This window comes from Anguilla rostrata, chromosome 8 (genome assembly GCF_018555375.3).
Source record: "Anguilla rostrata isolate EN2019 chromosome 8, ASM1855537v3, whole genome shotgun sequence".
In the NCBI taxonomy this organism is placed as follows: Eukaryota; Metazoa; Chordata; class Actinopteri; order Anguilliformes; family Anguillidae; genus Anguilla; species Anguilla rostrata.
The window spans coordinates 19,246,190-19,273,286 of record NC_057940.1 but is presented as its reverse complement, the minus strand read 5'-3'; the positions used below and the strand labels follow the sequence as shown (position 1 = coordinate 19,273,286).

The 27,097-nt window shown below is 39.3% G+C and overlaps 1 protein-coding gene across 3 annotated transcripts in view; it reads left to right on the top strand.

Moving 5' to 3' along the window:
• cables1 (Cdk5 and Abl enzyme substrate 1) overlaps positions 1 to 15,202 on the top strand; it is a 48,158-nt gene extending 32,956 nt beyond the window's left edge. For 2 of the 3 annotated variants that reach the window (XM_064346909.1, XM_064346910.1), the window contains 5 exons: positions 119 to 275; positions 3,196 to 3,299; positions 9,439 to 9,545; positions 10,079 to 10,286; positions 10,642 to 15,202. In XM_064346909.1, coding sequence (XP_064202979.1) covers positions 119 to 275; positions 3,196 to 3,299; positions 9,439 to 9,545; positions 10,079 to 10,286; positions 10,642 to 10,782 — 717 coding nt within the window. In that variant the 3' untranslated portion in view covers positions 10,783 to 15,202. The remainder of the gene's footprint in view (positions 1 to 118; positions 276 to 3,195; positions 3,300 to 9,438; positions 9,546 to 10,078; positions 10,287 to 10,641) is intronic. The other variant, XR_010331815.1, reaches the window with a different exon arrangement.
• The last annotated feature ends 11,895 nt before the right edge of the window (positions 15,203 to 27,097 follow it).

Genomic DNA, 27,097 nt, shown 5'->3' with positions numbered 1-27,097 from the left:
TTCGTGGTCACAGCACCCACAAGCATGTGGCAATAATAAAGACCAGAGCTCTAAGTGTGAGAATGCACAGCATTCAGGGAAAGGCACTAAGCACTGGGTGTATGCAATCTTTCCGCAGACGGTGTCCTACACCCAGTTCCTATACCCTACCAACTCCCTCAGTGGCCGCAGGAACACCATCGACTCCACCTCCTCCTTCTCCCAGTCCCGCAACGCCAGCCATCGTAGCCTCAGCCTGGGTCGTGCCAACAGCAACCAGAGCAGCATCGACACAGGTCAGAATAACCCAATTTAGCGCCATGTGTTTTTAGCTTGGAGAACAGCATGGCCATGACATATTGCGAATATCTCCATGCTCTCACGATCTCTCATTTTGTAAGTATACCCCAAGCTGCCTTGGTGAACGAGAGTTCAGAATTAAATTGCACCTTCTGATTTATTTTCATTAATTAGCATCTATGAATGTCTTCTTACAGATTTTGTCCTGCATGTTTCTACAGTTTTTTTGTGTTTTTTGAGGCCTGAGAATCTGTTTTAGAATTGAAAATGTTGGCTCAGTGTGTAGTCCTAGGTCTTCCGACAATAAATGAAATATTAATGTTTGCGTTGGGCAGATGGGGTATAATAAGCACAACAGAGCAAAAAAAAAAAAAAAAAAACCTTTGAATAATTTGGCTAACGTAAATAAAATGTATATATATGGAGTGTATTTTTATTGCTTTGATATTAATAAGAAAAGTATGTGTTAAGTAATATGTCAGCTAACATTCCTCACAGATTTGTAACAGGATTTGTAAGCTTTATGTTTTTGTTAATGAACTAGGCTTTGTAAGGCTTGCTTGTTCAAATTCCAGGTGAGGCATTCCGGTGTAGGCTTGAGCAACAAAATGCTAAATTATTGCAGACTGAGTAATGAAATGTATCATAATGTAGTATAAAGGAAATAACATGATCTGTTATTTCATTCTGACCTAATCGTTACTGGGAATGATTTTAGTTACAATCAGGAGAGACTTCCCTGTGTTCCAGTGACTAGGATACATACAGGTGTGACTACAGCTACTCTTTTCTTTTTTTACTCTTTAGGATTTAGGATGCATTTTTAATTATGCATATTAAGTAGGTTATTGTTTGTTAGCCTTTTGGGTTGTGGACAAAGTGGGTATAGTTGTAGTTAAAGAGGAATTGCACTTTATAACACTTCTGCTTCTCATGACTGATATTGTCCTTCTAATGAACGTGTCGCCCTTCATTTTTCAAATAGTTATTTCATTATGTTAATATTTTACGCTGTTTTGTTGTTTTCCTTTACAAATGCTGGAAGTAGACCCAGGCAGTTTAGTGTCGAACTCGAGGATGCATACCATTGCGCGACTTCTGATGTGGGCGTACCTACAGACAATAACATTAGGTTGGTCGTAGAAATAGTGTTGTATGACAACTAGCTAGTGAAACTGAAAATGTCTGAGGACGAAGGAGATTTTGTTTTTGATCATGGAATTGTTGTGCCCCATCGATTCGAGCCGGAATAGGTACACAGAAGAAGAGCTGGCTAATTTGCAGGCTGATCATGCGAGAGCGAGTCAGGAGCGGGTCGAGATTGAGGAACCACAGGCTATTCCCAGGACAAACGGCAACTGGTGGTAGACATCCTATGTATCACAGACAGACGAGATAGCGTTAGCCAGCCCGCATAGTACCTACCTCGAGCGGTTTGACCAACGATGGGAAAACGGTGAGTACAGCTCCAGGCTTCAGACGGTCGCCTTGGTAGAGGTCGCTGCATGCCCTTGGTCCTTGTTTGCGAACTTCTTCGGCTGTTATGTTGGGGTGTCTGATTACATCCAGCCATGCCTGGCACAAAGTTGCATCGCGTGGAAAACTATGAAAATGTGCTTTCAAGTCGAGTATAACGGGGGCATTATAACAACCGGGTACAATGCACCTCATTATTACACCAATATCGCATCAAACAAAAGCTAGCAGATGTTAGTTTGTTCGATTTCAACGCTAAGTTAACAGAATGTTTTGCTTCGCTTCTTCTCGATTTTGTCGCGAAACGAAATCGAAGAAGAAGAAAAAACCGGAAACCGTATTACTATGTGGACTTGCGCTAAAAAAAAATAGGTCTTTGTTTATAACGTTAGACATTTAAAATGAAATAACTAATCGAAAAATGAAGGGCGACACATTCATTAGAAGGACAATATCAGTCATGAGAAGCAGAAGTGTTATAAAGTGCAATTCCCCTTTAATTCACTGAGAAATTAGAAAGGGCATGCAAAGATTTCATGAATAATTTTGTTTGGTGTTTTGAAAGCTTTGCATGCTTTGAAGTAAGCTTTATTTAAAAGATAGGGACATTTTCCATCTGATATGAGGTCATATTGCGCTTAGAACATGTTAAGCCGCTCAGATATTGGTGGGAAAAAGCTAGTGTTTGCTGTAGCATGCCGATTAATTGCCTGTAACTTGTTTTCTCCGCCTACTGCAGCACACCCCCTAATTATTCATTCACCCTATAATTTCAGGTCTTTAATCTTCAGGGCTGATTAAAACTAAATTGTATGTGATTATTGTGCAGTTGTGTGATAAATAATGAGTCGCATTGAGCTTTTATGAAGCAATTTTCTTAGATGAGATCTCTGAGACATGATGAGACATTAAGCAACTGCTTGAGAAAAGATGGGCTTCACAGCTCCAAACAAAAATATCTTTGGTCGGGTTTCTTTATGTGAGCTTCCTAAAATGTGCCTCGATGAGACTTATTGGACTGAGACAATGCATTGTGCATTTGCAAATCATGTGTAACCATTGACATTTTAATGGTGTTTTTAGTGGTTTAGCCACCAAAGCCATGTGATATACAGGCATTTGGGGGGGAGAGGGTAACATTTCACATGCTACAAAGCATTTATTTATTTATTTATTTATTTGTGCATTAGGTGCCTAATATATACAGTATACTGAAATATGAGCCATACAGATCAAAGCAATAGCGTAGCCCATTTAGACTTCAATATTTTGAAAGAATAATGAGGTAAAGTCCCAGTGAGGTACAACAAAAACCACTCGGTGGTTGACTTTTACTTGCAGATTTAGAGACCAGTGTATCTGTTTTCTTTTTACAAAACTATCACTTTCCAATGAGTTCATTCAGCCATAGGCTTGTATGTGTGCTTACTTTGAATGCAGGAAATGAGATGGGGGACTGCTTTGAATACGACCCTAATCTGCTGGACGACCCTCAGTGGCCTTGCGGGAAACATAAAAGGGTGCTGATCTTCCCATCGTACATGGTGAGTGACGGATTCAGTGCTGCTCCTCTGAAGTAGCGTCTTCCGCCATTGAAGGCACCTCCTTTACAAAGAAGTCACATCTGATACAAAGTCTGTGCAAAGCTCAAGCTGCTGTGAGGATGTCAACTCAGTCTCATTAGATCCACTGTAGCTTTTCCTGTGAAAAATGTGGTGTAAATAAATTTTAAAAAATCGCTAGTATCAGATTTTATCATCCAAAATGGCTTTTGGGAAAAGCTGACAGCTCCTATACATGTGATTGTCTGTGGACGTTTGGGTGTGCTTGGCTGAGAGAGTGCTCAGTGTGGATCTTCATTAGGAAGACTGAGTGAGATGATGGCCTGGCAGGTTTCTAATTTTCCAGGATATAATATCTTATTAGGCTCAGTAGCCCAGTTTACTCTGTGAAACCAATCTGAAAAACATTCAATGCTAATTTTGTTAATTGTTCATTGTTAGCTTTTATATTAGCAGGGAAGCATGCTGCACAAGTTGAGTTTTATTGCATCTAATCTATAGCACAGTAAGCTCATATAAACCTATCATTTGAGATTGGTATTGCCTTAGGGCCTTATCTGCAATAACCATCATGGTACAGAAACTGCTACAACACGAGGCCCTCACAAGGTGGTAGCTTGTGACTAACTTGGAAAATAAATAAAACTTGGGGAATGGGTTAGTTATAATGGATTACAGGATGAACACATGCACACCAGTTTGGTGCACAGTGTTTGGACCTTTGTCAAATCCCATCACAGATATAAAACTATCACTATACTATTACCATCAATCAAACAAACACTGCATCTGTCTGTACAGCTTTGATTTGAAGAAATGACATCATAGCAAGGCCACAGCCTGCTGCAGCTTTAAGAAGCTTTAAGAAGCTATGGATAAGGAAACCATCAATGTAATCTTCATCTGTCAAAGCTGATCTGTGGTCCATTAGGCTCCATATGAGTTTGTGAGTCCATGTAGCCACATTACAAACATCCTTAATGCCAAATGAATGGGCTGTATTGCTTTCTCCTTTTTATGGTGTCAAAAAATAAGTACATTGTTGCAAAATGGATTTGAAAGTAGACTGTGATTTCAGGTTAGTTGCGTTGCAACGCTGCAGTGCAGTCAGCTGATGGTGTATAACATGACTGGAAGTTTGCCAAGGATAGGGTTTTTCTTGGATTACAGGCATGAAAGTTGTGCCTCTTCTGCAAGGTGCAATTTAGTATTGGGGGGAAGTGGGGAAATATTTCTTATATGTATAATTTCTACTTCTAACACTGCCTACAATGCTATTCCTAATGGTCAATTCTCACATGCAATGTCAACAAGTCTATGTTGGGTCTAGAGCCATGAAACATGGAACTGCCTCTCGCAGAATTATTGGGTAATCAGTGATGCTGTCTACATGAGATCTGTCAGGGAAAGCCAAGAGAATCCAATATCCACGGCAACAGCAAGCGGGCTAGCAATCCACTCATAGTGCACAGACAGATAAGGTGGTATGGCAAGACGGACAAATAGGCCTGAGACTACTTTGGCCTTGTGGATCTCATTAGCAGCATGCCACATTTTTGCGCAGCGGTTGGTGATGGCTAATTAGGTTTCCAACAGAGGAGCCGGGGTCACCTGCTGTGTTTCTATTCCCTTGGAATGCAGCTTCTTAAGGTGAGAAATTTCTCAGTGGGCACTTGTTTTCCTGTTCCCAGTACAGGAAGCTCCTCAAACTCTGTCGTGGTTAGCATGATGACCCATGCATTGAAGTTTTGGTTCCTGTTCAGATGGCTATTGCCAGCATCAAATTTGCTGTTCATTTAGCCGTTTACCTCAGTGTTAAAGGTACAATACATTACAGGCATTTAGCAGACACTCGTATCCAGAGTGACTTACACAGCTTTTACATAGCATTTACATTGCATTAATTTATATAGCTGGACATATACCGAAACAATGCAGGTTAAATACCTTGCTTAAGGGTATAATGGCAGTGTCCTACCCGGAAATCAAACCTATAATCTTTAGGTTACAAGACCAGTTCCTGACCAGGTGTTTGAGCCAGCTGAGGAACTTGGCATAGTGACACACCCCAAATTACAGTAGCCATATCTGTGAGTGACAAAATTCATCTTTATTTTACAGTCATTTACATGCTTTTGTACCATTCTAAGCATTCTTATCCATGACTTACATGTTTCTTTTTTTTTTTTTTAACGTATTATCCATTTATACAGTTGGATATAATAGTATATAATGTAGTCCTACATGGGAGTCGATCCTGAAATGTTTAGTTTACATGTCCAGTTCTTTTTGTTCATATTTGGTTAAATTTCCTTCACATCCTGACAGAGAACAATAAATTAAAAGATCTGAGAAAAAAAATATTGTCTCTCTGACTGCCCCAGGCTCTGAAATGAGACCCTTCTAATTACACCACTCCTGAATCTGCTGCCTAGCCAGCAGTACAAGATAAAATTCAGTCATTTTTGCCAATAATATCATGTTTGCTATTGCCCATAGCTGTAAATAAAAGCTATGTTCATTGTGTATATTCATTATAATGACATTGTGTTTCCTACCTTTCAGTGCACTATATGTCCTCTTACTCCAGTACTCAGATGTCAGGCAGCATGCTTGCATGTGTATGGAGGTAGGGTCTTTGGAGGGAGAGCTGAGAGGAGGTGGTGGAAGGTTTTTTTCTAAATCAAGCTTTTTCTTGCTCATTTCTCCGAACTTGCATACTGCACCTTTAAGTAAACACGATTGATTGTGGTTGATTCTTTGATTAAAGGGCAAAAATCACCCTGTATTCTAGAGGCATAAAAGAGATAAAACCACAAAATTATTATTATTGGATTTGGCTTTAATGAAAACCAGCTAACTCCAGTGTCCCTGGGACAGAGATTGGGAAGCCCTGCACAAAAGTCTGATATTATCAGTGCAACCTGCTAGTTTTGTTTGGCAATTTCAGAAGTGATGCTTTTCTCTTCTGGTTTCTTTGTTTTCTTCCAGTTATTATTTCCACATAGGCTGCCTCCTAAGAGTGGCGTAAGAAATTTCTGACTTCTCGAGTGTTTAGTGTTTTGTGGTGTACTGTTATACTCACAGATGCTGTGGGCACCAGGTGGGTGGCTTGGTGACTTTGTTCAATCAGCATCCACAGCCAGTAATCAGAACTCCTATTGCACAGTCACACCACAGGGAGGGCCAAGACTGAGGAGTGTCAAGGATGTAAGACTAACTTCAGACAAAAAGTGGACAAAAGACTGCAAGCAATATCAGGAGGAATACTGTGCTCTGATTGCAGGGAAATGCTTCGTAGGCCCTAATGTGCAGCCCTTTTGGGTTGTGTTCATTAAAATTGACCAGTTGTTGCCTGAACAGAGACATTGTAATTACCTCTTTCATTGTAATGCACGTGGTTTGTCCCATTATGGTTCATTTGGTGAATAAGCAATAATAAATCTGGTTAAGGATGGACTTTTATTCCTGTTTTAATGTTCTCACAAATGGTGGCATCCTCACTGTTTTGAGTGTTCTGCTGTACTGTGGTGCTCCTCTACATTCTTGTTTGAATGTTTCAGGGGTGGAATGACAGTGCGCCTTCCAGTCCTAACCGCCCCGCCCCCAATTCTCCTGACACATCCTTGCAAACACTTGTGGGACGCAATGGGATTTTCCACTGTGAACACACCAAGCACTGCACACTCAATACCGTTGTCTTAATATGAGAACTGGATGATGTTTTCGTGTCAAAAATCGCAATATTGCTTACCCCCTTCTTTCTCATCTTAATGCTGATCTAATATATTCATTGGTGGTTTCAACTTAATGGTAATATCATTTATTGTTTTTACATTTTTATTTTACATCCTGTTAAAGTGATCTGAAAATAATTTCAAAATATTCGAATGTTGATGTAATCACATTGTTACATTGGGTTGTTTTTTTTTTTTTTTTTTTGGTGAAAATTAGACGTGCGTTTCTTCTTTCATCCAACCCAGTTCAGCTTCATGTATTATTGCTTTGCTGAAACTAATTACAGAACAGAGAAGCCGTTGTTTTATGACCAGATGTCTGTATTTCAGTGTTTTTTTTTTTTTTTTTTTTTTTAAGAAGCACTCATGCAACAATGAGAATATTAAGCAGGCGTTTTTGAAATTCAGTGTCACTGCATACTTTGAAAGCATTAACTCCATTTCAGTGTTTAATTAATTAGCCTGCACAGAGCTATTAAATATAGAAGTTACAAACCTATGAAATATTGAAGAGACCTTAGGTGCCTCTGCGGTGGTGAATTTGAAGTTGTGCTAATTCTACAATGTGGATCACATCCACTAGTGTAAAGGATGTTCTGAAACCATCAATCAATCCATAAATCCACAAATTCGATCAAAACAAATGCTCAAAATGTAATTATTGTAATCTAAATACAGGGATGTGTCACTTTAGTGTTAACGGTATCCCCAGTAATTCCCTGGGACAGTGCTTACATGCTGCCTGCACCCAACCGACTTTGCTGCAGCTAATGCTTCCCTGGATCATCACATGGATATGTGACATTGCACTGCCAAAGTGAGGGCAACTGAGGGGCAAGCTTCCCCTAAAAAAATAGGCCTGCGTCCTGGAGGCTGGCTGGATATGCCCCTCATTTACCAATTGGAAATAAACACTGGTGGGGGGTGGGGGTGTGGGGGGGGGGGGGGCTGTACTCACGTTTCACTAATGGCCACAGTTGGGGAGTGGGGGTTGTTCCTCTTGTAGTGACTGCAGTCGTCTTATCGTTTTCCCATACTCCCACCAGAAAGGAAGTTTATTCTGTACTTTTAAAATAACAATAGAATCCCTGTCCTTCCCGCTGTGCGTTGCTGTCATTCCTTAGGAAAGAGTACAAGTTCTCAGACTGGTTAAATCATTTCTTTCAAGGCCAGACTTCCACTGCTTGGACTTCAGGAACTTGTCCTCTAACGGAATTCCACCAGTCAAAGGAATAAAGAGCTCATTGGCCAAAAGTCAATCCACAATGTTTTTAGTTCACATGTTTGGTTGGTTATGTTTTGGTTTGAGTACAGAACCTTTTAACACCAAGAATATATTTGATTGGATATTGAAAGTCTTATTTTCACAGCAGTGGTATGGACGGGGATACATTCCCTAGGTGCATTCCCCAGAATGCAGCAGGAAATAACATAACAGTCAGGAAATGGCAGGTTAGGCAAACACTGCCTTCTCTGAAAAATAAACATGTGAACATTTCTTTTTTTTTAAACAATTATTTAATTTATGGTCAATGTCATTACTTTACTCTTCTGCCTGTATTTTTATCACAGTAATTTTATCAACAGAACATCCTCTCTTTTGATGTAGATACATAGAGAAACATTTCCTCCAATCCATTCACTTTTTTGAGCATCTGCTTGTAGTGTGGTTTTCAGACATCAACAATACATGGTTCATTTTCTCTGTCTGAACTTCTGTGTGTGTGTGTGTGTATATATATATATATATATATATATATATTCATAAGTAAATGCATTTTGATTGAAAATAAATAAATCTCCATTGAACATTCAGATATTAATTCCATGATATCAATTTTTGTTTTTTAGTTCACATTTGGTGCAATTGACTGCCTTGCCATTGTTCTGCCTAACTATCCTGATAATAATAATTGGAACTTTAAATAAAATTAATTGCATTAATTTTGTGAAAACATTGTCTTTCAAATAAAATTTTATGATTTCCATTTAAATAGATAATGATAGATTCTTAAATAGATTTTTATTCTTTGTTTTTAAGATTTAAGTACCATTTAAAATTGTGTACCCTTTTTTGAGTGAAAATAAAAACATTTTTTTTGTGATAAACTGAATTTTTAAAACTGATTTTGTTTTAACGGTCTCTTCTTGATACCGATGCACTGTTCATCATGCCATTGAGTTCAGTCCCCCTCTACCACACGTGATCAGCTTGATTCTGTGGATGTGCAGGAATCTTGTATTCAGACGGTGAAATACTGCACTAGCATTGTGTGCCCTGACACCTGACATGGTTTGGACTGAGCTAATGGAAACTGCCTCCTAGTCAGTAGGGTAACAGTGGTGATATCTTTAACAGTTCACCCTCGTGTCCTCTTTTCCAGACTACGGTCATTGAGTACGTCAAGCCCTCCGACCTCAAGAAAGACATGAATGAGACCTTCAAGGAGAAGTTCCCTCACATCCGACTGACCCTCAGCAAGATCAGGAGGTAAAATGTTGTACTCCTCTTATGGAGTTGGGAAAGGGTTATAAAACTGCCTGTAATGCAGTGCCTTCTGTATGTTTGCAGTGATAGTGAGTCTATTGCTAAAGACGAGAGGAATGCATAGTCTTTGTATTCCTTGAATGTGTTGTTTTATCAAGAGAGAATCACATGTTAAGCAATGATTAATTGAATCAAATCTTTGATGTTATAAGGTTGTTTTGAACGTAGAAGTCCTGGGACTCAAGGTAGAGTGCAAACACCTTGTCCCCCCCCCCCCCCCAAATGAAGTGAAGGAAGCTAAATGAAGGATTTTGACAGATTATGTATTCTGAGGAATAGTCAAAGATCCCCTCCATATGTTCGCCAGTCACAAAACACCTTCAAAGACAACTTAGGTATGATTTTACAGCCATTTTTGTTTGTCTTTATCAAGGGTGGCAATAATTTTGGATGCCACTGTGGCATATATATTAACAATTACAACGAGACCATACAAAACCAGATTTCCCTGCATTTGCCTCCCCTCTAAATGATAGCCTGAAGAGAGAGATCCGAAAGCTGGCTCAAGAGGACTGTGGCTACGAGGAGCCCACAGTCGCCATGGCCTTTGTCTATTTCGAGAAGCTGGCACTGCGAGGCAAGCTGAACAAGCAGAACCGCAAGCTGTGCGCCGGTGCCTGCATGCTGCTCGCCGCCAAGATTGGCAGTGACCTCAAGAAGCACGAGGTCAAGCACCTGATAGACGTAAGAACACCCCTGTGCCACTGACAACGATGATAAACAGATGTGTATAGAATGGTACTGAGCCCTGGCGGTGATGTACGGTGCTGCTGTGGTACAAGGCTTGGGTCTGTCACTGGGATTCCAGAGCACCATGGGAGCATGGGTTCCATGGGAACTCAGCATATTTTCACTGAGTTACCTTTCGAATTATGTCCATCAGTAATAATATATATTTTGCAGGGTGTGGATAAGACTAAAAAAACTCAGCTTAGAAGTACATTTCAAATGTTCAGAGCACTGCATCAAAGTTTTATGTTTTTTGTTGGTGTTGCTTTTTTTTTCCCCCTGGATGAAAACGCTTTAAAATCTGTTCCAGAAACTGGAGGAGAAGTTTCGGATGAATCGGCGGGAGCTGATCGCCTTCGAGTTCCCCGTGCTGGTGGCGCTGGAGTTCAACCTGCACTTGCCGGAGCACGAGGTCATGCCCCACTACAGACGTCTCCTGCAGAGCTCCTAGCCCTGGCTCTCAATCAGGAGAGCTGCCCTCTTCTGATTATGAGGTCACCAAGGCTCTGCCCTCTTCTGATTATGAGGTCACCAAGGCTCTGCCCTCTTCTGATTATGAGGTCACCAAGGCTCTACCCTCTTCTGATTATGAGGTCACCAAGGCTCTACCCTCTTCTAATTTTGAGGTGTCCAAGGCTCTGGCCTCTTCTGATTATGAGGTCACCAAGGCTCTGGCCTCTTCTGATTATGAGGACACCAAGGCTGTACCCTCTTCTGGTTTTGAGGTCACCAAGGTTCTACCCTCTTCTGATTTTGAGATGTCCAAGGCTCTGCCCTCTTCTGATTTTGAGGTGTCCAAGGCTCTGCCCTCTTCTGATTTTGAGGTGTCCAAGGTTCTGCCCTCTTCTGATTTTGAGATGTCTGAGGCTCTGCCCTCTTCTGATTTTGAGGTGTCCATGGCTCTGGCCTCATCTGATTTTGTGGTTCCTGAGGCGCCATCCTTACCCGATCTAGGGCTTCACAAGAACCCACTGTACTCAGAAACCCTTTTCTTTGAGTTTCCACCTGCTCCAGATTATAGAATCCCAGAGAAGCCCTACCCTGCAATGTAAAATTCTACATTTTTCTACAAATTCCTACTCTTTCCTGAGTTACATGCTCCTGAGACTCATACCCTCAAGTCACCTCTCAGAACAACAGTTGGGAAAATTCACAGAGATTTGCTGAGAACAAATTTATTCAGATAATTTGTGGACAAGGAACAACAAACAGTGGTGCAAGAATTGACGAGCTGGCCATCATTTGACTGTTTCCCTTTAATGTACACTTATTTTATTCAGGAATTGGTTTTGTATGTTTTTAACATTCTTACAGATTTTTGTTCAGGCAGTGGTGTTGGTAAGGAGCTTACAAGTTTCTGAGTGGTGAATGTGACTGCTTCTTTACATTTTCAAAGAGTTGCAAATGGTTGTAAGCAGCAGCTTTTTTTAACTGGGAGTAAGTCATAGATTAAGGCCTTCTTCACCAGCAAGCCACTGTTTTGTGAACCATGGGCCAGATTTACTAAAGGAAAAACAGAACACTACACACACGGTTCAATGTTTAATCCACTTGCTGTTGTGAGGTTTATAACCTTTAATTAACCATTAACAACTTTCAGATAAATATCCGTCTTACTTGTAACCAATAAACTAGTTACAGTATGCAGAAAAGGTAGCAACAGTCACCTTAAAGAAACATTCTGGTAGCAGAATTACATTACCAAGTATTGCATAACAAAGTAGATGGTACCTTTCCTTGCACAAGACCATTTAATATGCAGGAAAAGATTGCCATATGTATGCTGGGGAAATACAACTGCAGTGTGTAAGAATATAAAAGATAAATGCTTCCAAGTCACATGATATAAATGTTAGCGAAATGCAAATGACAGCTGACTAAATATTTTAAATTGTGCAGGACTTTATAAGGAAAACAGTTTTTTATTAATTTAATCCAGTGCATTCAGCTATCAATCACATAATCCGCACTATCACTAAATATGTTCAGGATTTTTATTTTACATCACTGCCTATATATTGGTAAATATATTATTGAGGTTTGACATAAAATTTCTCTTACCTCTTTCTTAAACAGTTTTAAGGAGAAAGATTTCATGCACCACGGAATGTATTATATTGATTAATACTTATCAGAATTATATAACACAAGATGTGGGCAAGCTCTAACAAATGATCATTTATGTTACAGCATTGCAGAACTAGTGAAAATTAATTTTATTTTACACAATTTGTTGATTTAAAGAAAGGATGGGTTTATGTGGAGCTTCCAATGCTCAAATGTCTGTATAAATTAGGTAAATTTATGCACTAAAAGCTGTTGACCATCTTTTGCTTTCAGAGTGCTGAATTAACATTTATTTGAGGGTGCAGTTTTCTTATAAACCAAAAAAGACCCACTCAAAGAACACGTATTCTAGCTGCATATTACAGGTGTTGTCTTCTCAGAAGACTGAAAGGAAAAACAGTCTTTATTTAGTCAAATTTATATGTTGTTTTTGTTGTGGCAGTAATCCAAATATATTGTTTAAGTGACTGAATAATGTATCTCAAATGGCTTGATTCATTTCAGAAGTTATAAAACCTACCGTAACATTTTTTTGTGGAAAAAAAACATTGTATTGCAATTTACATTAAGCATGTCCTCTTATCTCAGACATCACAAAGGCTGTGCAGTGAGCTTTGGGAGCTTGAGACAGATTTTATCTAAATCCTTGTCTGAAATCAAAAAATAATGACAAGTAGCCAAGAGCATTAATGGTAATGTTCATATACTTTATTTTATTAAACTGGTCCTTCCTGCTTGCATCAGCAGGATAATTTGTTATCTGGTCAACCATGGCATTACATATATTGTGCTTTAGTAGGTTCATCCCAGTAATACATTGATTTATAAATAATAATATAAGCATAAGAATTTAAGTCAAGTCATTTTTTTATTTGTACATATAATGTACTGTGTCTCATTTGCATTCCCCTGTTTTGCACTATGCTAACTGTCACGACTCTCACATGACCTTTTAGTAAATATTGGCCCTCCTGTCATTTATTATTATTTTTAATATGATAATTCTGCTTTTTGTTTTGTTCTTTGGTGCCAAATTTGGACCAGTAGCCAAAGTTGACTGATTTTTAGTGTTTAATGCTTATTATTTTAATGTATAAGTTATTTATAGTCTGACTTGATGAGTTGCCTTTGAGCTCTTATAAAGATGAAGGGAGATCTGCATTGAAGGCTACAGCTATATTGGATGTGACTGTTATTGTTCACAGTGATTTTTCTTTTGGGTGCATATTCCTCTTTCAGCTTCCCTTGGCTAAATGTGCACTTTTTATGGGTACCATGGAGATGGATGTTGCCTGCTGAGATCCGCGGTGGGGGTGCGGAAGTGTTTCCTAATTAACGGTGCACTTTGAAAAATGGCTTGTGATATATTTTAGCTTATCTGAACAAATTCCCCCAGACATACTCATCTAGGTTGTCTCGATTTAAGTCCACCACATCAATCGCTGTTTTTACTGTATATTTCATGGTCATTCCAGTCTTTACAGCCAGCAGCTTTACTTCTGGATTGGTGGTTTAGTGGCAGGCACATTTTTACAGGGAAAGACTGCTGAATGTTTAGTAATGGGGATTTCATACATTATAGTACCTTTCAGTACTCAAACTTTTCTACCGGCTTTCCAAGCTTCATTTGAATGTGTGGAGGCTAGAACTGCTGTTGTGTGCGTTTGATCCTTAGCCTGTGCTCTATGTTAGAGTGTATTATCGGCACGTTTATGGTGCTAATCTCAAGGAGGGGCAGATACTGAGTTTAAGGGCACGTAGCTGATGGCCAACAGCGGGGGTGTGGCCAACGTAGACAGGGCTCTGTGGGTTATCTGATGATGAATGCACTGTAATGTCAGTCACCACAGTGGCCTACCTGTTTTCCTTTCTTAATTTGACCAGATTAAATGAAATCCCAATCTTAAAGTTCAAAGTTCAAGACAGTTCTAGGTAGAGTGAAACCCTGCCTACTTCTTTCCAAAAGGACAGATAATGACCTGATTTCAGGAATTTCAATTGCAGCTCAGTTATGACAATGATGTACTTTGCACTAGCAATCTGTCATCACTATATTATGAGGTGAATTCTGGGCATGCTTTGTCATACTGAACTTTTTAGTATTTTTAGTTCAGAGCAATTGAAAACCATTGCCTTCAACTAGGTTGGTACCATTTACCATACACCAGTCCTGTTCTTCACTCGTAGGGTTTTGTTAGTAGCTTATACAATCATAATCTACAATCAGTTCTCTTCGGAATGTTATATGTTTCAAAATGCCAAATACTCTCTGTTCTTTTAGATAAGCCCCATAGTATTGGTAGGCGGTGCTAAGATCACCTTGGAGGGCTTTGAGTTTGATCTTACGACTTGAGAGTGTGCTGTCCGCAGCATCTTTTCTGCAAATGTGTTTATTTCTTATTTACATGTAGATAAGACTGTGTGTGGTAGAGGTGTGGAGAGTAACAGTGGACCAGCTGTGTGTTAAACACTTAATCGCACAGGGCACTCTTCATTAAAGTGTGAATGTAGGTGGTAGCTTTCTCATAAATTCAAATCGGAGCTCTTAGAGAGAACATGACAGCGAATGCACACAGAGATGTAAATTAATCCTAAGAAACTGAAATGAGCCTGACTTGTGGAGAATCTCATTGCTTGGCCCTTTAGACAAGAGTTGGCCTCTGGGTGTGCACTTTAGGATTTGTGAGGAAGCAAACTGATTCCGAATTTCTTGAAAAAATATTGCGTGCGTGTGTATGTGTGCGTGTGTGTGTGTGTACATATGCTTCTTTGCTTGTACAATAAAACAAGGTGTTGAAATTGTTCTTAAAGAGTCCTCTTTTTATTTTCACCCCAAGTACTCTAGTTGTCATCCAGGAAAGCTACCTGCATGTAAAATACATTTTTCTTGATGTTGCCTGGTGCTAGTGATTCCAAAAACTATGTATTGCACAAATCCTTCATGTACATTTTACTCCAAACTACAAAAACCATGAGATGCAGCAGCAAGAAGACTAGTAGCTAGAATACATTTTAATCATTCAAGACTTCCACTTCTGTTTGAAAGGCAGTTATGAAGGGTCAGAAGAGTAAGCATGAAGGGATCTGGAATCATTTGGATATCACCCATATGTTAGTCTTAAATATGAAGGATAGGCAGAACTCCTAGGTAAATATTTAATTAAATCAGTTCTAAAGATGTGTTGCTGATTATCAGTCACAATAGGTCAACGTGTCAATAGCCTGACTAACAGTCCTCTGGATTTATGAAGGCAAATTATAAGTGTTGCTAAACACTAAAACAAAAAAACATTCTTCATGGAAAAATGCGGTCTGGTATGAATGAATGCCGATATTCAAATGATTTTTTGCTTTGGTTAGTGATAACTGCAGCAAGTGCATTGTGTTCACTTGTGCAGTCCTCCTATTTATACATAGTAATTGGACATTATCTTCTCTTTTACTATTTTGCAATATTCCAGAATGCCATCCAGGGTCAGCAAGAGGTCCCAGTTTCAGAGGGCCTATCATAAGGTAATGTCCCTGATGCGTTGTTAAAGATCTGATGACATCCGTCAGGCCGGCTCAAAAGCCCTAAGGCCTTACTCACTTCCCTTGTAAACAAGACCTGCAGTCACGCCAGCCCTCGCGTTGTGATCAAAACAAACGCACAAACCCGAGCCCCGGGGCATGCGCCCACTTGGTTTAGCCCTTGCCATTGACCAGCTAATTCCTGCTTCAATCCTATATAAAAAGAGGCCATTGAGGGCCGTTTCCCGGACTGCTGGTCACACGTCCGCGACCCCCATTGTGAGAAGTGACATTCGTTGTGTAGCATGGGGGGTGGCACTCACCAGCACGCCTGCTCTTGACACGGCCGCTATTTGGCTGAGGGGGCAGTTTCCCTGCCCGTGACTCAGGGCTGTTTTCACTTTGTCAAATCCCACGATTCGTTTTTTCGTGGTTTGTAAACAAGGAAGTTGTCCTCAGCCCACCTTGCACGTGGCCATTTGATCTTGTTGCTCTTCTCCAAATGGCTGTTGCAGGGCTCACTCTGGGAGAGGAAATCGGGGCTATCTGGGGACACCACTACTGTCAAGTGGGTACAGGTTCCAGGGATATGTTACTAATCGGCCCAAGGTTTGTGTGTGCTTATTTTCACAGCCGGGGTCTGAGACCAGAATCTGCATGCAGAGAGAGCTAGAGACAGAGACAGAGAGAGGTCTCTGAAAAGCTTGTGTTTTGTCTGATTTATTTTGTCTGTTATTTTCTTAATTATTTTTGCCAGGATCCAGTGAGGGTGAATTGTGAATATTTTTGTTTTGTCAATTCATTGATATAACTCCAATAAAATTCACTAAAAACGCAGGTGAATACTGGAATTACCGTATCTCCCCAAGTCCAACTATTCTGTCCCTCCCCGGGGTGTCACCTCACGCAAAAACAGATAATTGGCCACACCAAAAGTAATGTGGACATTGGTTTTACTCATTTATTGATGTCCAGTGAAAAATCGATGTAGCTGCTAGTTTTAGACTGGGGGAATATAATACTATATAAGTGTGGTATCAACAAATAATAATAATAATAATCTTTATTTATATAGCAAATATAAATAAGACTATTATAGAAAGAAAGGCACAAAGAAATAAAATTAATTAAGCTGCTATTTTTAGAATTTTAGAATATGTGTGTGCTATGAACTAATAATTAATAATAGACTGGTATATAAGGGGTTAGAAGGCCAGAGCTAAATGAAGTGCCAGACCATGAAGTGCCTTAAAAGTAATGACTTCAATCTTAAAATCAATTCTAAAATGTACTGGCAACCAACGAAGAGTGGCTAATATAGGGGTAATATGGTCCTGCTTCTGCCACTGTCAAGTATTGGATTTCTCGACAAACAAATCTGTTATGTCATTATAAAGAAAAATGACTTCTTTCAAAATTGTTGCCCTTCTTATAATCTCCGGTGCCTTGTCTGCTTCCCGTGATCCGTGAAGGAAATACTTTTGGGAGATAGAAGATTGTTTAAGGGGAGTTTGTGAATATTATCATTAGAATGGTGAGGAAGCAAAGGTTCTAGTGGAAGCCACAAAGATACCAGGTGCCCGGATTACAGAAACCTTGCTTTAGCCAAGAAAACCATACAACATATTCTTTGTTGTCAGGGTATTTGGTATCACATGCAGGACAATTTTCCCAACGATGACCTTCAGCAATTCCAAGAGTGAAATAGTTGTTTACCTTCCATTGCAACCTTGAAAGGGGGGGGGGGGGGGATTTATAACTTTACGTTTAAACTGAATATTATACTTCACACAGGTTCTGAGAAGTTCAATCATGAAAATATCTAAAGCATTTTTCTTTATTAAATATGTGTTTGTTTAAATAATTTCACAGAAATACAGTCAAACTTTTCATGTAACCACTAATGTTAATATTTGGTTTGTGGTAAGGATTGGGGAGGATTCTTACTTAATATTTAATTTCTTTATTAGCCTGGGTTTGCTCAACGTGGAGGTATTGGGCAAGTATATTTGAGATACTTGCACTTTAAGGCAGTCAAAAATTCATAGCGTGCTTTATCAAGTTACATTAACGTCAGATTGAAGTCATTGACATCATAGAGCATGTTTGTGACCAAAACCCACTGTGGAATTTTGTTTTCACTGGCCTCCAGTTGAATGGCATATTCTGAAGTGTGTTATATAGAACGTTGAGTACTACTATGATGATGGATAATCATGTATGTGTAAATATAGGAACAAACAGATATCTAAGTGCAGGTAAGTAGAACGCTTTATCCCTGACTCTTTGTACCCCACCTAATCCAATTTCATAAATTTTATTTCTTGTCATAGTCGTTCACTTGTATCCACATCAGCAGATCTTATGAAAATCTATTGAACTGGGCTTATCAGCGACAGATTTAGACCCAAGAAACCAGCTGACCTGAGTTAACTGTGTAATCAACTGTTTTAATTGATCAATTGCTGTGCTACTGAAGTTCTGTGTAACAACAAAAGCCAACAGACCCTGCAGCTCTTCATGACAAGGAGTGAGGACCACTGGCTCAAATAAATGCTTTTTTGTAGCATTTAAACATCCGTCCATGTTAATTTTCCTTCCCAACTCTCCCTATATTATATAAACTGTTTTCATAAATGTCTCATTTAGAAACTGAGTTGTACAATTAGTCCCTTGACTGTACCATTGGAGGATGGGCTTCAAAATACAAGTTTAAATCCCTACATTTCACTTGGTGGAGAAAAACTGGTGGCCCTGAAAATGGTCAATATCAGTGTTATTGTTGAGCCCCAAGTAAAATAAATGTTGAGCTGTGCATGCATTTTTAGCAAACAGAAGTGGTAAAGGGAGGTTTTCCTGAATATTAATGCTACAGGGCAGCTTCCTTTATTTTTTGCCAGAATAAAATGTAATCCGATTTGTTTCATTATCTTGCACAAAATTTTATTTGTTTAAGAGTCAGTCAATAGGGCTAAATATAATGTAGGTTTAGCATGTGATTGTTGTTCATGATATAGAATTTCTCTATTCAGACTTGGATGTGACCCATTTTCATAATTTATGGGCCTTTTGTAACAGCTGCAGAAAAAAGATGCACTGAGGACACACTGTTCCCCGCAGCAGGTGCAGGAAAAGTTGAGAGGAGATCGAGTCTGTCTGTTAACCTCTGGGGAAATGCATACTGAGCACTCTACTTGGATGCTTTTTGGAAAATCTTGATTTACTGCATACCTATTTAAAGTTGTTTCCTTTTTAATTAAAATGTACAGGTGCACATAATAAAGCTGCAAACTTTTATGCTTTACACTGTTCTGGGCAGCCAGAACATTAGCTCACAACATTCCACATAGTGTTGTTTTATCTCTTACATTGTTTCTACTAAGCTCCACTTAATATGACACCAGCACTATCACTGTAATCGCCACTGCTTCTGTTAGACTGTAGCATTATCAAGGTGTTTATTTAGATTTTTGTTTCATTTTATTTAATTTTATGTATACCCATGCCAAAAAGAATGGCATTTCCAAAGTAGGAACATTTAAAATGAAACTCATTTGAGAAAATGTATTGCATAAATGTGTTTTTACACAGTATATTATTGAAAGTAAAAGACTTCAACAGACTGTAACAGTCGAGCTGTACTTTGAGGAGCAAAATGGTAGAAAATGAAAGCTTTGCCTATATGCCTCGAAATCGATGCGAATGTAGGTTTCCTGATAGCTTTACGAGATTTAACTCGCAATGTGGCATTGGTGAGTGCCTTTTGGCCAGACAATCCCAAGAAGTTAACAAATTTGCGAAAAATGTTTTCAAGCATAAAAGGTTGGACTACACCGCATTTCCAAGGATTGCAAAAATGGTGCAACTCAGTTGCACAATTTATATTACAGATTTGTTGACATACTGGCGACATCTCGCCACGTGCAGCTGTGTTAGTATAGCTGGGAGTTGTATAGGAAGTGACAAAGGGTTGGGGGCACAGCTCGCATGAATCATGGAATATGGCAAGATCCTTGTTAAAATGATCCCCTGCTTTTAGAATAGAGAAATCAGAATCCATGAAACGTGCGATTAGATTAAACTAAAATATATAATACCAGACACTGGTTCAGCAGAAACACAGTACAGGCAAAAAAAAATAAATAGCCAATGCGTCAAAACCTTAACAGCAGTTGCAGAGAACCTGACAATATCTTACAACCTCAATGCACTATTAAACAACACAAAAACCTTGAGGCTGTTAGGGATTTGGCCCCAAGCAAGTCTGCACTCGATTCCAGAATTTGAAAAGCATATCAAGTACAAATTATTTGCACAAGAAAACACCACTGCAGTGACACGTTAGTGTGGTGTGTGAATGCCCAAATTCCTGGTTTCTGGATAAATGTCTTCCACTGAGTAACACCAGACACATTTTAAATCTTAAATCGATCTGTGTGGCTCCTACTAGTCATGAAGATAACAATGTCCCGAGCAGGTCCACGTGCTGCTGTATCTGCTGTAAAAAGCGCAGTTTATTTTCAGGGACACCTTCCTGAGCCTACTAAAGAGTGGTCATTATTTCATTGCCAATGACCTGTTGATTGAATTTTAAAAATGCAGGGAGATAAGTTTTCATTTAAAATACAGACTGCCTGCCCTGTCAGTTTCATATAATAATAACAATGGTAAGAACAATAATAATAATTACATTTACTGTAGATAGTTGTGCATTATGTTTAAATTACTTTCTATATTAAGAAATACTAAGTAACACCAGGAAAGTGGGAAAAATTGCAAATAAAAATAATGTATATTTTTAAGCAGCTCTAATATTGTATTCTCTAGCAATGACTTACAAGGTTTAAGGGCCTGTACGGTCACCTTTCATTTTTATATGGTGTGCTGGTATGAAAATCAGAACATTACTTGAGGGCCAGAGATACTATTATTGTATGTAAAGATTCAGTAATTCTGAAACATGCTCAGGGATGTGGCCACAGCAATGTTTTTAAAGGCATTAATAAAAATCTATTCCAAATGCAAATAATGGTCAATGTGATAATTTCTGGAGTCAATGTACCAAGACCCCAGGAAGTTGCCTTAGTTTTAATGCACCACACACATGGAATGCCATACAAAAATATTTTAAATTGGAAGTTCTGGTGCCACTTAGCTATTTTATTATTTGTGATTTTATTGCAGAAACAATGTCATTGGTTTTAAGGATGTGTTGTGTTTTATCTTTGTTCTGTGGTTTCCTTTTTGTATGATTACTATAATAATAATTATCATCATCATCAAAATAATAATAATAGTTTATAGATATATTAAATTATTAATTTATAGATTTTGTAGCCTAGTTCTTGTAATTGTATTTCTGTTTTTTGTTGTGCTTTAGTTTTCTCTGCTGCACAGGGCTTACTTGTGAAAGAAACCTGAATGACTAAAGCTCATTGCCCACCCACAGAGACACAGTGGGCTGCGATTGCTAGGTCATGCCAAGTGGCTGGGGAATGCATCCCCTGTCCACTGATCTCGACCCATGCCACAGCGAGACTACGCACAAAACCACTCGCCAAATCGCCATCATTGTTCAGACCCTGCCCACTATCCACATTTGTTTCATAAAACTATACTGGCCATATGCTACCTAGGCCAGCTGCTTGACTGAGTCAAAGAGTCGAGGAAGGAGTGAGTGCAAGTATTCCAGTATGTCTGGGCCCCCCAATGATTTACAGTCTTTTGCCTTTTATCTTCTCAAAAAACAGATGCTGTTGTGAATTTCAAGCCTCAGTCAGACCTCGGCCAGCTGCAGGGCAGGGCAACAACTGCTGAATACTTGTAACCTGAAGGCAGCAGGTTCAACTTGATAATTATATTGGTAATTATCCAATATAATAATAGATGATGTGTGAAATGTAACCTGTGGCAAATAAGAAAGTTATCCTGATAATGATAAAAATTAATAATGCGTAAGTATTCTCACTAATTAAGTGGAGGATATGAAACTTGTTCCTTGGGCAAATGATAACGTCATAGTTCACCCATCTCCAGTTCACACTGTCCACATACTCTGATTCTCTAAACCTATTCTGTAGTTGTTTTAGTTTTTATTCAAAAAATTTTAAATAAAAAGGCAACACAACAGGAAGTCTACAAAATAAAGTACATTAATTACCTTCCATTAGGAATCCTCACCAAAAAAAGCAGCAGCCCTAGGACTTTTTATTTGTTTATAACTCTTTTTGTTCAGTTTGCTTCTGTACACTTTGTTTTGCCGGCCAATTAAGCCAATCAAACAGGCCAGAGATTATCCCTGCCATTTTGTTTAGGCATTCCATTTGATTGCCACAAATGAGATCATCGGCTGAGCTTACATCTGAGGTGAATGACAAAACACGGTGCAAAGCCAGCACTTTCAGATTATTAATAACCTGCATTTCTCCCCAGGAATGCACTCCTGGGAAATGTGCTGAGCTGCAGCCAGTATGCATTCATACTGCAAGTAGAGAATTAACTTAACCAACCTTGTTTCTTTCATTTGTTGTGAGTTTGTTTGTGTGTGCCATGATACTTTAGCATTTTTGTCCTTTGTTCCCAGTTCCTTTTTATGGAAAACACAACACACACACACACACACAGTGAGATCAGGGTCAAGATATGAGGCTCAGAGAAAGTCTGTCTGTAGCTGCTTTTACTTTCACTCCATTTAAAAATTGTCAACATTGACTACTTTCTCAGAATGTATGTGTGTGTGTGTGTTTGTGATATTTTGCTCATGAAGTTGAGTACAAGACAATTTTGAAAGTATGAGATTAAATTGTGGCAGTTGCAATGTGTATATGTTATTTTTGTGACTTGTCTGAGAGAATTTTGTGTAGCCTTTGGTCTACTGAAAATAATTATATGAAATAGTGAAGCCCTATGTGTTGTACATGAGGGCCTTAATAGGCACAACATGCAAAAGCAGCAAACCCAAGGCCCCATAAAGAGTTGCTCTAATACATTTAGGCTATCTTCAGATCTAGTAGTACATGCTGGAATAATAAATTTTGTCATTTGGGATAAGCTTCCCTCTTGTCCCTTTCCATAGAAGATAAACATGTCCTGTCATGTAGCATTTATCAAATATTATCACCTGTTTACAGCAGAATCCCAGAGAGCCTTGAAAGGCTTTAGAGTCTTTTGAAAGTGTTTCTAAGAATTTGATGTTTTGAAAACAAAAGGGCTGTCTCTTGGGGCAGACTTACCATTTCTTCAGCACAATGCATAATAATGTGACAGCCCCTCAGAATTCCAGAGCAAATCAGATGCATGGGTATGGAGATAAATGGACAAGGATTCAAAATGGGTTTGTTGTCATTTCTTTTGTCATTAATGCACCAGTTCTAAACCAGATTGCGCTTACTGTATGTGCTTGCCTTTCAAACTCTAGTTTTCCTGTCTGGGAGTGCTGTCCTGGCGTGAATGACTGTTCGGGCAATTATTGCGCAACTGAGTGACACCAGGACATCAGCAGCACTTGTGGTCAAATGTGGTCACATTTTTCAGCCCTGCACCAACCGAGGTGAGCCAAATGAGGTTGTTATCTAGGCAGTAACAGCAAAATAAGCACTAGAGTGAGCAATATAATAAGCACCCCATACATACCCACGTTGTTCTGGGTTTTTCATGGTTTGAGCTAGGGTCCTTAGTTCCAGTGAAGGCAAGTCTTAATGTATACAATCACTTTCTAGATGATGTGCTTCCTGAGCAGTTTGGGGAAGGTCCTTTCTTGTTTCACTGTTACAATGCCCCCAGGCACACACCGAGCACGCACCGAGATCCTTATAGAAATTGTTTTGCTGAGAATTGTGTGGAAGAACTGGACTAGCCTGCACAGAATCCTGACCTCAACCCCATCCACCACCTTTGGGATCAATTGAAAAGCCAGGCTAAACTGTCAAATCAGTGCCTGACCTCACTAATGCTCTTCTGGCTGAATAGTAGCAAATCCCTGCAGCAATGTTCCAAAATCTAATATAAAGCCTTCCCAGAAGAATGGAGGTTGTTATAGCAACAATGGGTGGACCAACACCATATTATTGCCTATAATTTTGGATGAGATGTTGGATGGCAGTCCATACATACTTTTGGCCAAGTAGTGCATATATATATATATATATATATATATATATTTTTTTTTTTTGATGATTATTTTACCCCTCAAAGGGCTTGCAAATGAGCTGTCATACACTTGGCCACTCCAGCATCATCCCGATGATGATTATACAAGTTTTTGGAGTGGAGTGTATAACCGTGTCCCGCTGTGGCCAGGGAGACTCGCCATCTCCTTCCTTACATGGCAGTTTGTTCTCCAACACTGTCACCCTTGCAGGGCGGCACGGTGCTCGGGGGAGAGCACGTTTCTATACGAAGGTGCTGATTTATGGCGGAGCCGTGTTGCCGTGAAGTAGGTGCATTCCTGTGCTTTCGCCATAAACATTTCAGGCTGCCTTTGCAGCTGTGCAGTAAACCAGCCGAGAGCAGGGCCTCTGTATCCCCAGCCAGCCCCATGAATGTGGAAAGGCATTCCCCCACCTTTAAGGTTCCCGTCTGAAACATTAATATGTGACCAAGTAGTGTCGCAATGCATGTGATGGCTTAAAAACAGGCTTTAAATGTGCCATGTTAATAACAATAATGTGAAGAATCTGATATGGAAATTATTTTTTGTCTGTAATAAGAGGAACCATATTACTATTTGTAAGCACCTGTATCAGTTGCTACTCAAAAATGAAAGCAAATGAATGAAAAAAAGTCTATTGCCACAAAAACTGTTGACCTAAACTCTATTTCTAACATCTACATCTATTCATTATGATTAGATCATTATAAGGGGGCAAACACCACAGGTGGATAGACACCATATTGCATTTATTCATTATTAGCACAGTGGTCTGCTAGTGCAGTTTGATCAAATAAACAGGGTATGAATGCTGCAGTAGCGTACACAATTATGCCTTTTCACGATCCTTATTAATCACTTCATAGATTCTCTTAGTATTACTGATGCAAAAAATCCTTAAACAGGAACAATTTTCACTTTTTTTTGGTGGTCAATTGACCTTTGACCACCAAAATCTAATCAGTTCATCCTTGAGTCCAAGTGGACGTTCGTGCCAAATTAGAAGAAATTCCCTCAAGACGTTCCTGAGATATCGCATTCACGAGAATCAGGACGGACGGAAGGACAGGCAGACAACCCGAAAACATAATGCCTCCGGCCATGGCTGTGCCATCGCGGCAGCATACAAATAATAATAACGACCACAGGGCATTTACTGGTCCGGAACTGGAGCCGTGACAGACTCACCTTCAGCAGTGGCTCTCCTCCCACTTTGGCACACGGTGAGTCACAAAATTACCAAACATCTCAGGCTCGTCAAAATTCATAATGAAGATACCATTTTGCTAGTGCAGCGGCTCGCTACATGCCATGCGGCTGTCAGAAAATTGAGCCCTCATGGCTATGGTATCTCTCTCATTTCCTTCAAAATCCTGCCTCTACAAATGAAACTCAGGAGAATTAAAGGAGATGGAAATCACTTTAGTGCACCTATATACTCAGGGACTTACAGCAGGAGTGACAGGCAATTAAAATTGTGAAAAAAGGGAACGATAGAGAAGAAGAGGATAGTGTAAGAAGAGAGACCACAGAGAGAGAGAGATGGACAAACCCTACTTAAGTGCTTCTCTGCAAAACAGACCCCTTCTTTTTACTGAATTAAAGGCCATCATTCATTGTGCGTTCACATCCAAATTCCCAGTTTTAAGAAAGGCTTAACAAATTCAATTATAAAATTGTGGTTGAGTACTATATGTGGGTGTATTTATTTATTTATTTAATATTCATTGACATAACATTTATTTAGCAGATGCTTGAAAGCATTTTATCTTTTTCATTTACCAGCTGGTTTAAATCACTTACTCAGAAGGATAAAAATAAGCTGCTGAGTATTGTCAACATCAGTTCCAAAATCATTGGCACTTCCCAGAGAAATATCAGTGAGTTCCACTCCCAACAGACCTTCAGAAAAGCCGTTGCAATTCTGAAAATCCCACATTCTCAACCCTGAATTTACCCTGCTCCCATCATCTCACTGGTATCTCAATGCAGAAGCTAGGAAGGAAAATATGTTTGTTCTGGAAGCAATCAAACTTTTAAATGAACACCGTATAGACCCCTTTTAATATTATTATGGACTGAGAAGCGGGCTGCACTTTCACATTTAAAAAATCAGTTTTAAACCACCATATGATATGTTAGGTGTTGTCTGTACTGATGAAGGTGTCTGACACTACTGAATGTTGTCTTACTGTGTTCTTGTTTTTTTTTTTTTTTGCATCAGCATGATGTTTTGCTCTTTAAATTGGCCCATCTGAAATAAATAAAGTTCTAGTACATTGAATGTATGTGTACAAGTGAGTTTTGTCCCTGTGTGAGTTGGTGAATATCTGCACTTGTTTTTGGGTATATGAGTTAAAGAATCTAGTAATGAACTCCAATTATTATTGCTTATGTAAACCTAGGGCCTAAGAGAAGCTCTGAATGGGAGTATGACCTTGCCTTTTCCTTTTAAATAAATGTGTTTCTTGGAGGAGAAGATTTCCCTTGTATTTAGACATTAGTCAATGGCTTGGATAGCTAAATTGTACCAATTTTCCATACAGTGTGAGAGGGGGGTCGAGGTCATTGACAGTTAAAAAAGTTACATAACAGAGGGAACTCTACCCTGCCCCATCACAACCCCAACCCCACCTTCAAGAGCACAACCAGCCAAACAGCATTAATATTTTATCTTCTTTCCACAGCTGATTCAGAATGCATAGCAAGCAGGAGAGGAGTGGAGATAGCGACAGATAAATAAGTCATGACAAGGCCTCTCGAATAGCGAACAATGCTGAAAGACTGGCTATGGGGCTGAGTCATGTGAAGAATCTCACTCAAAAGGCTGCTTCAACCTTGACATCAAAAACAGGATGTTCTGCATTGTCAGGTAGTCATTTGGCAATTGAGATGCCCCACCACTCTTCATTAGACAAAACCAAGGTGTGGCAGCAGGATCATCAGGGTACTACATCTAAAATCCAGCTCACATTTCAGACCTGAGAATTGGATTCTTACTTGACATATAAATGAATGGATAAATGAGATGTCTAATTGT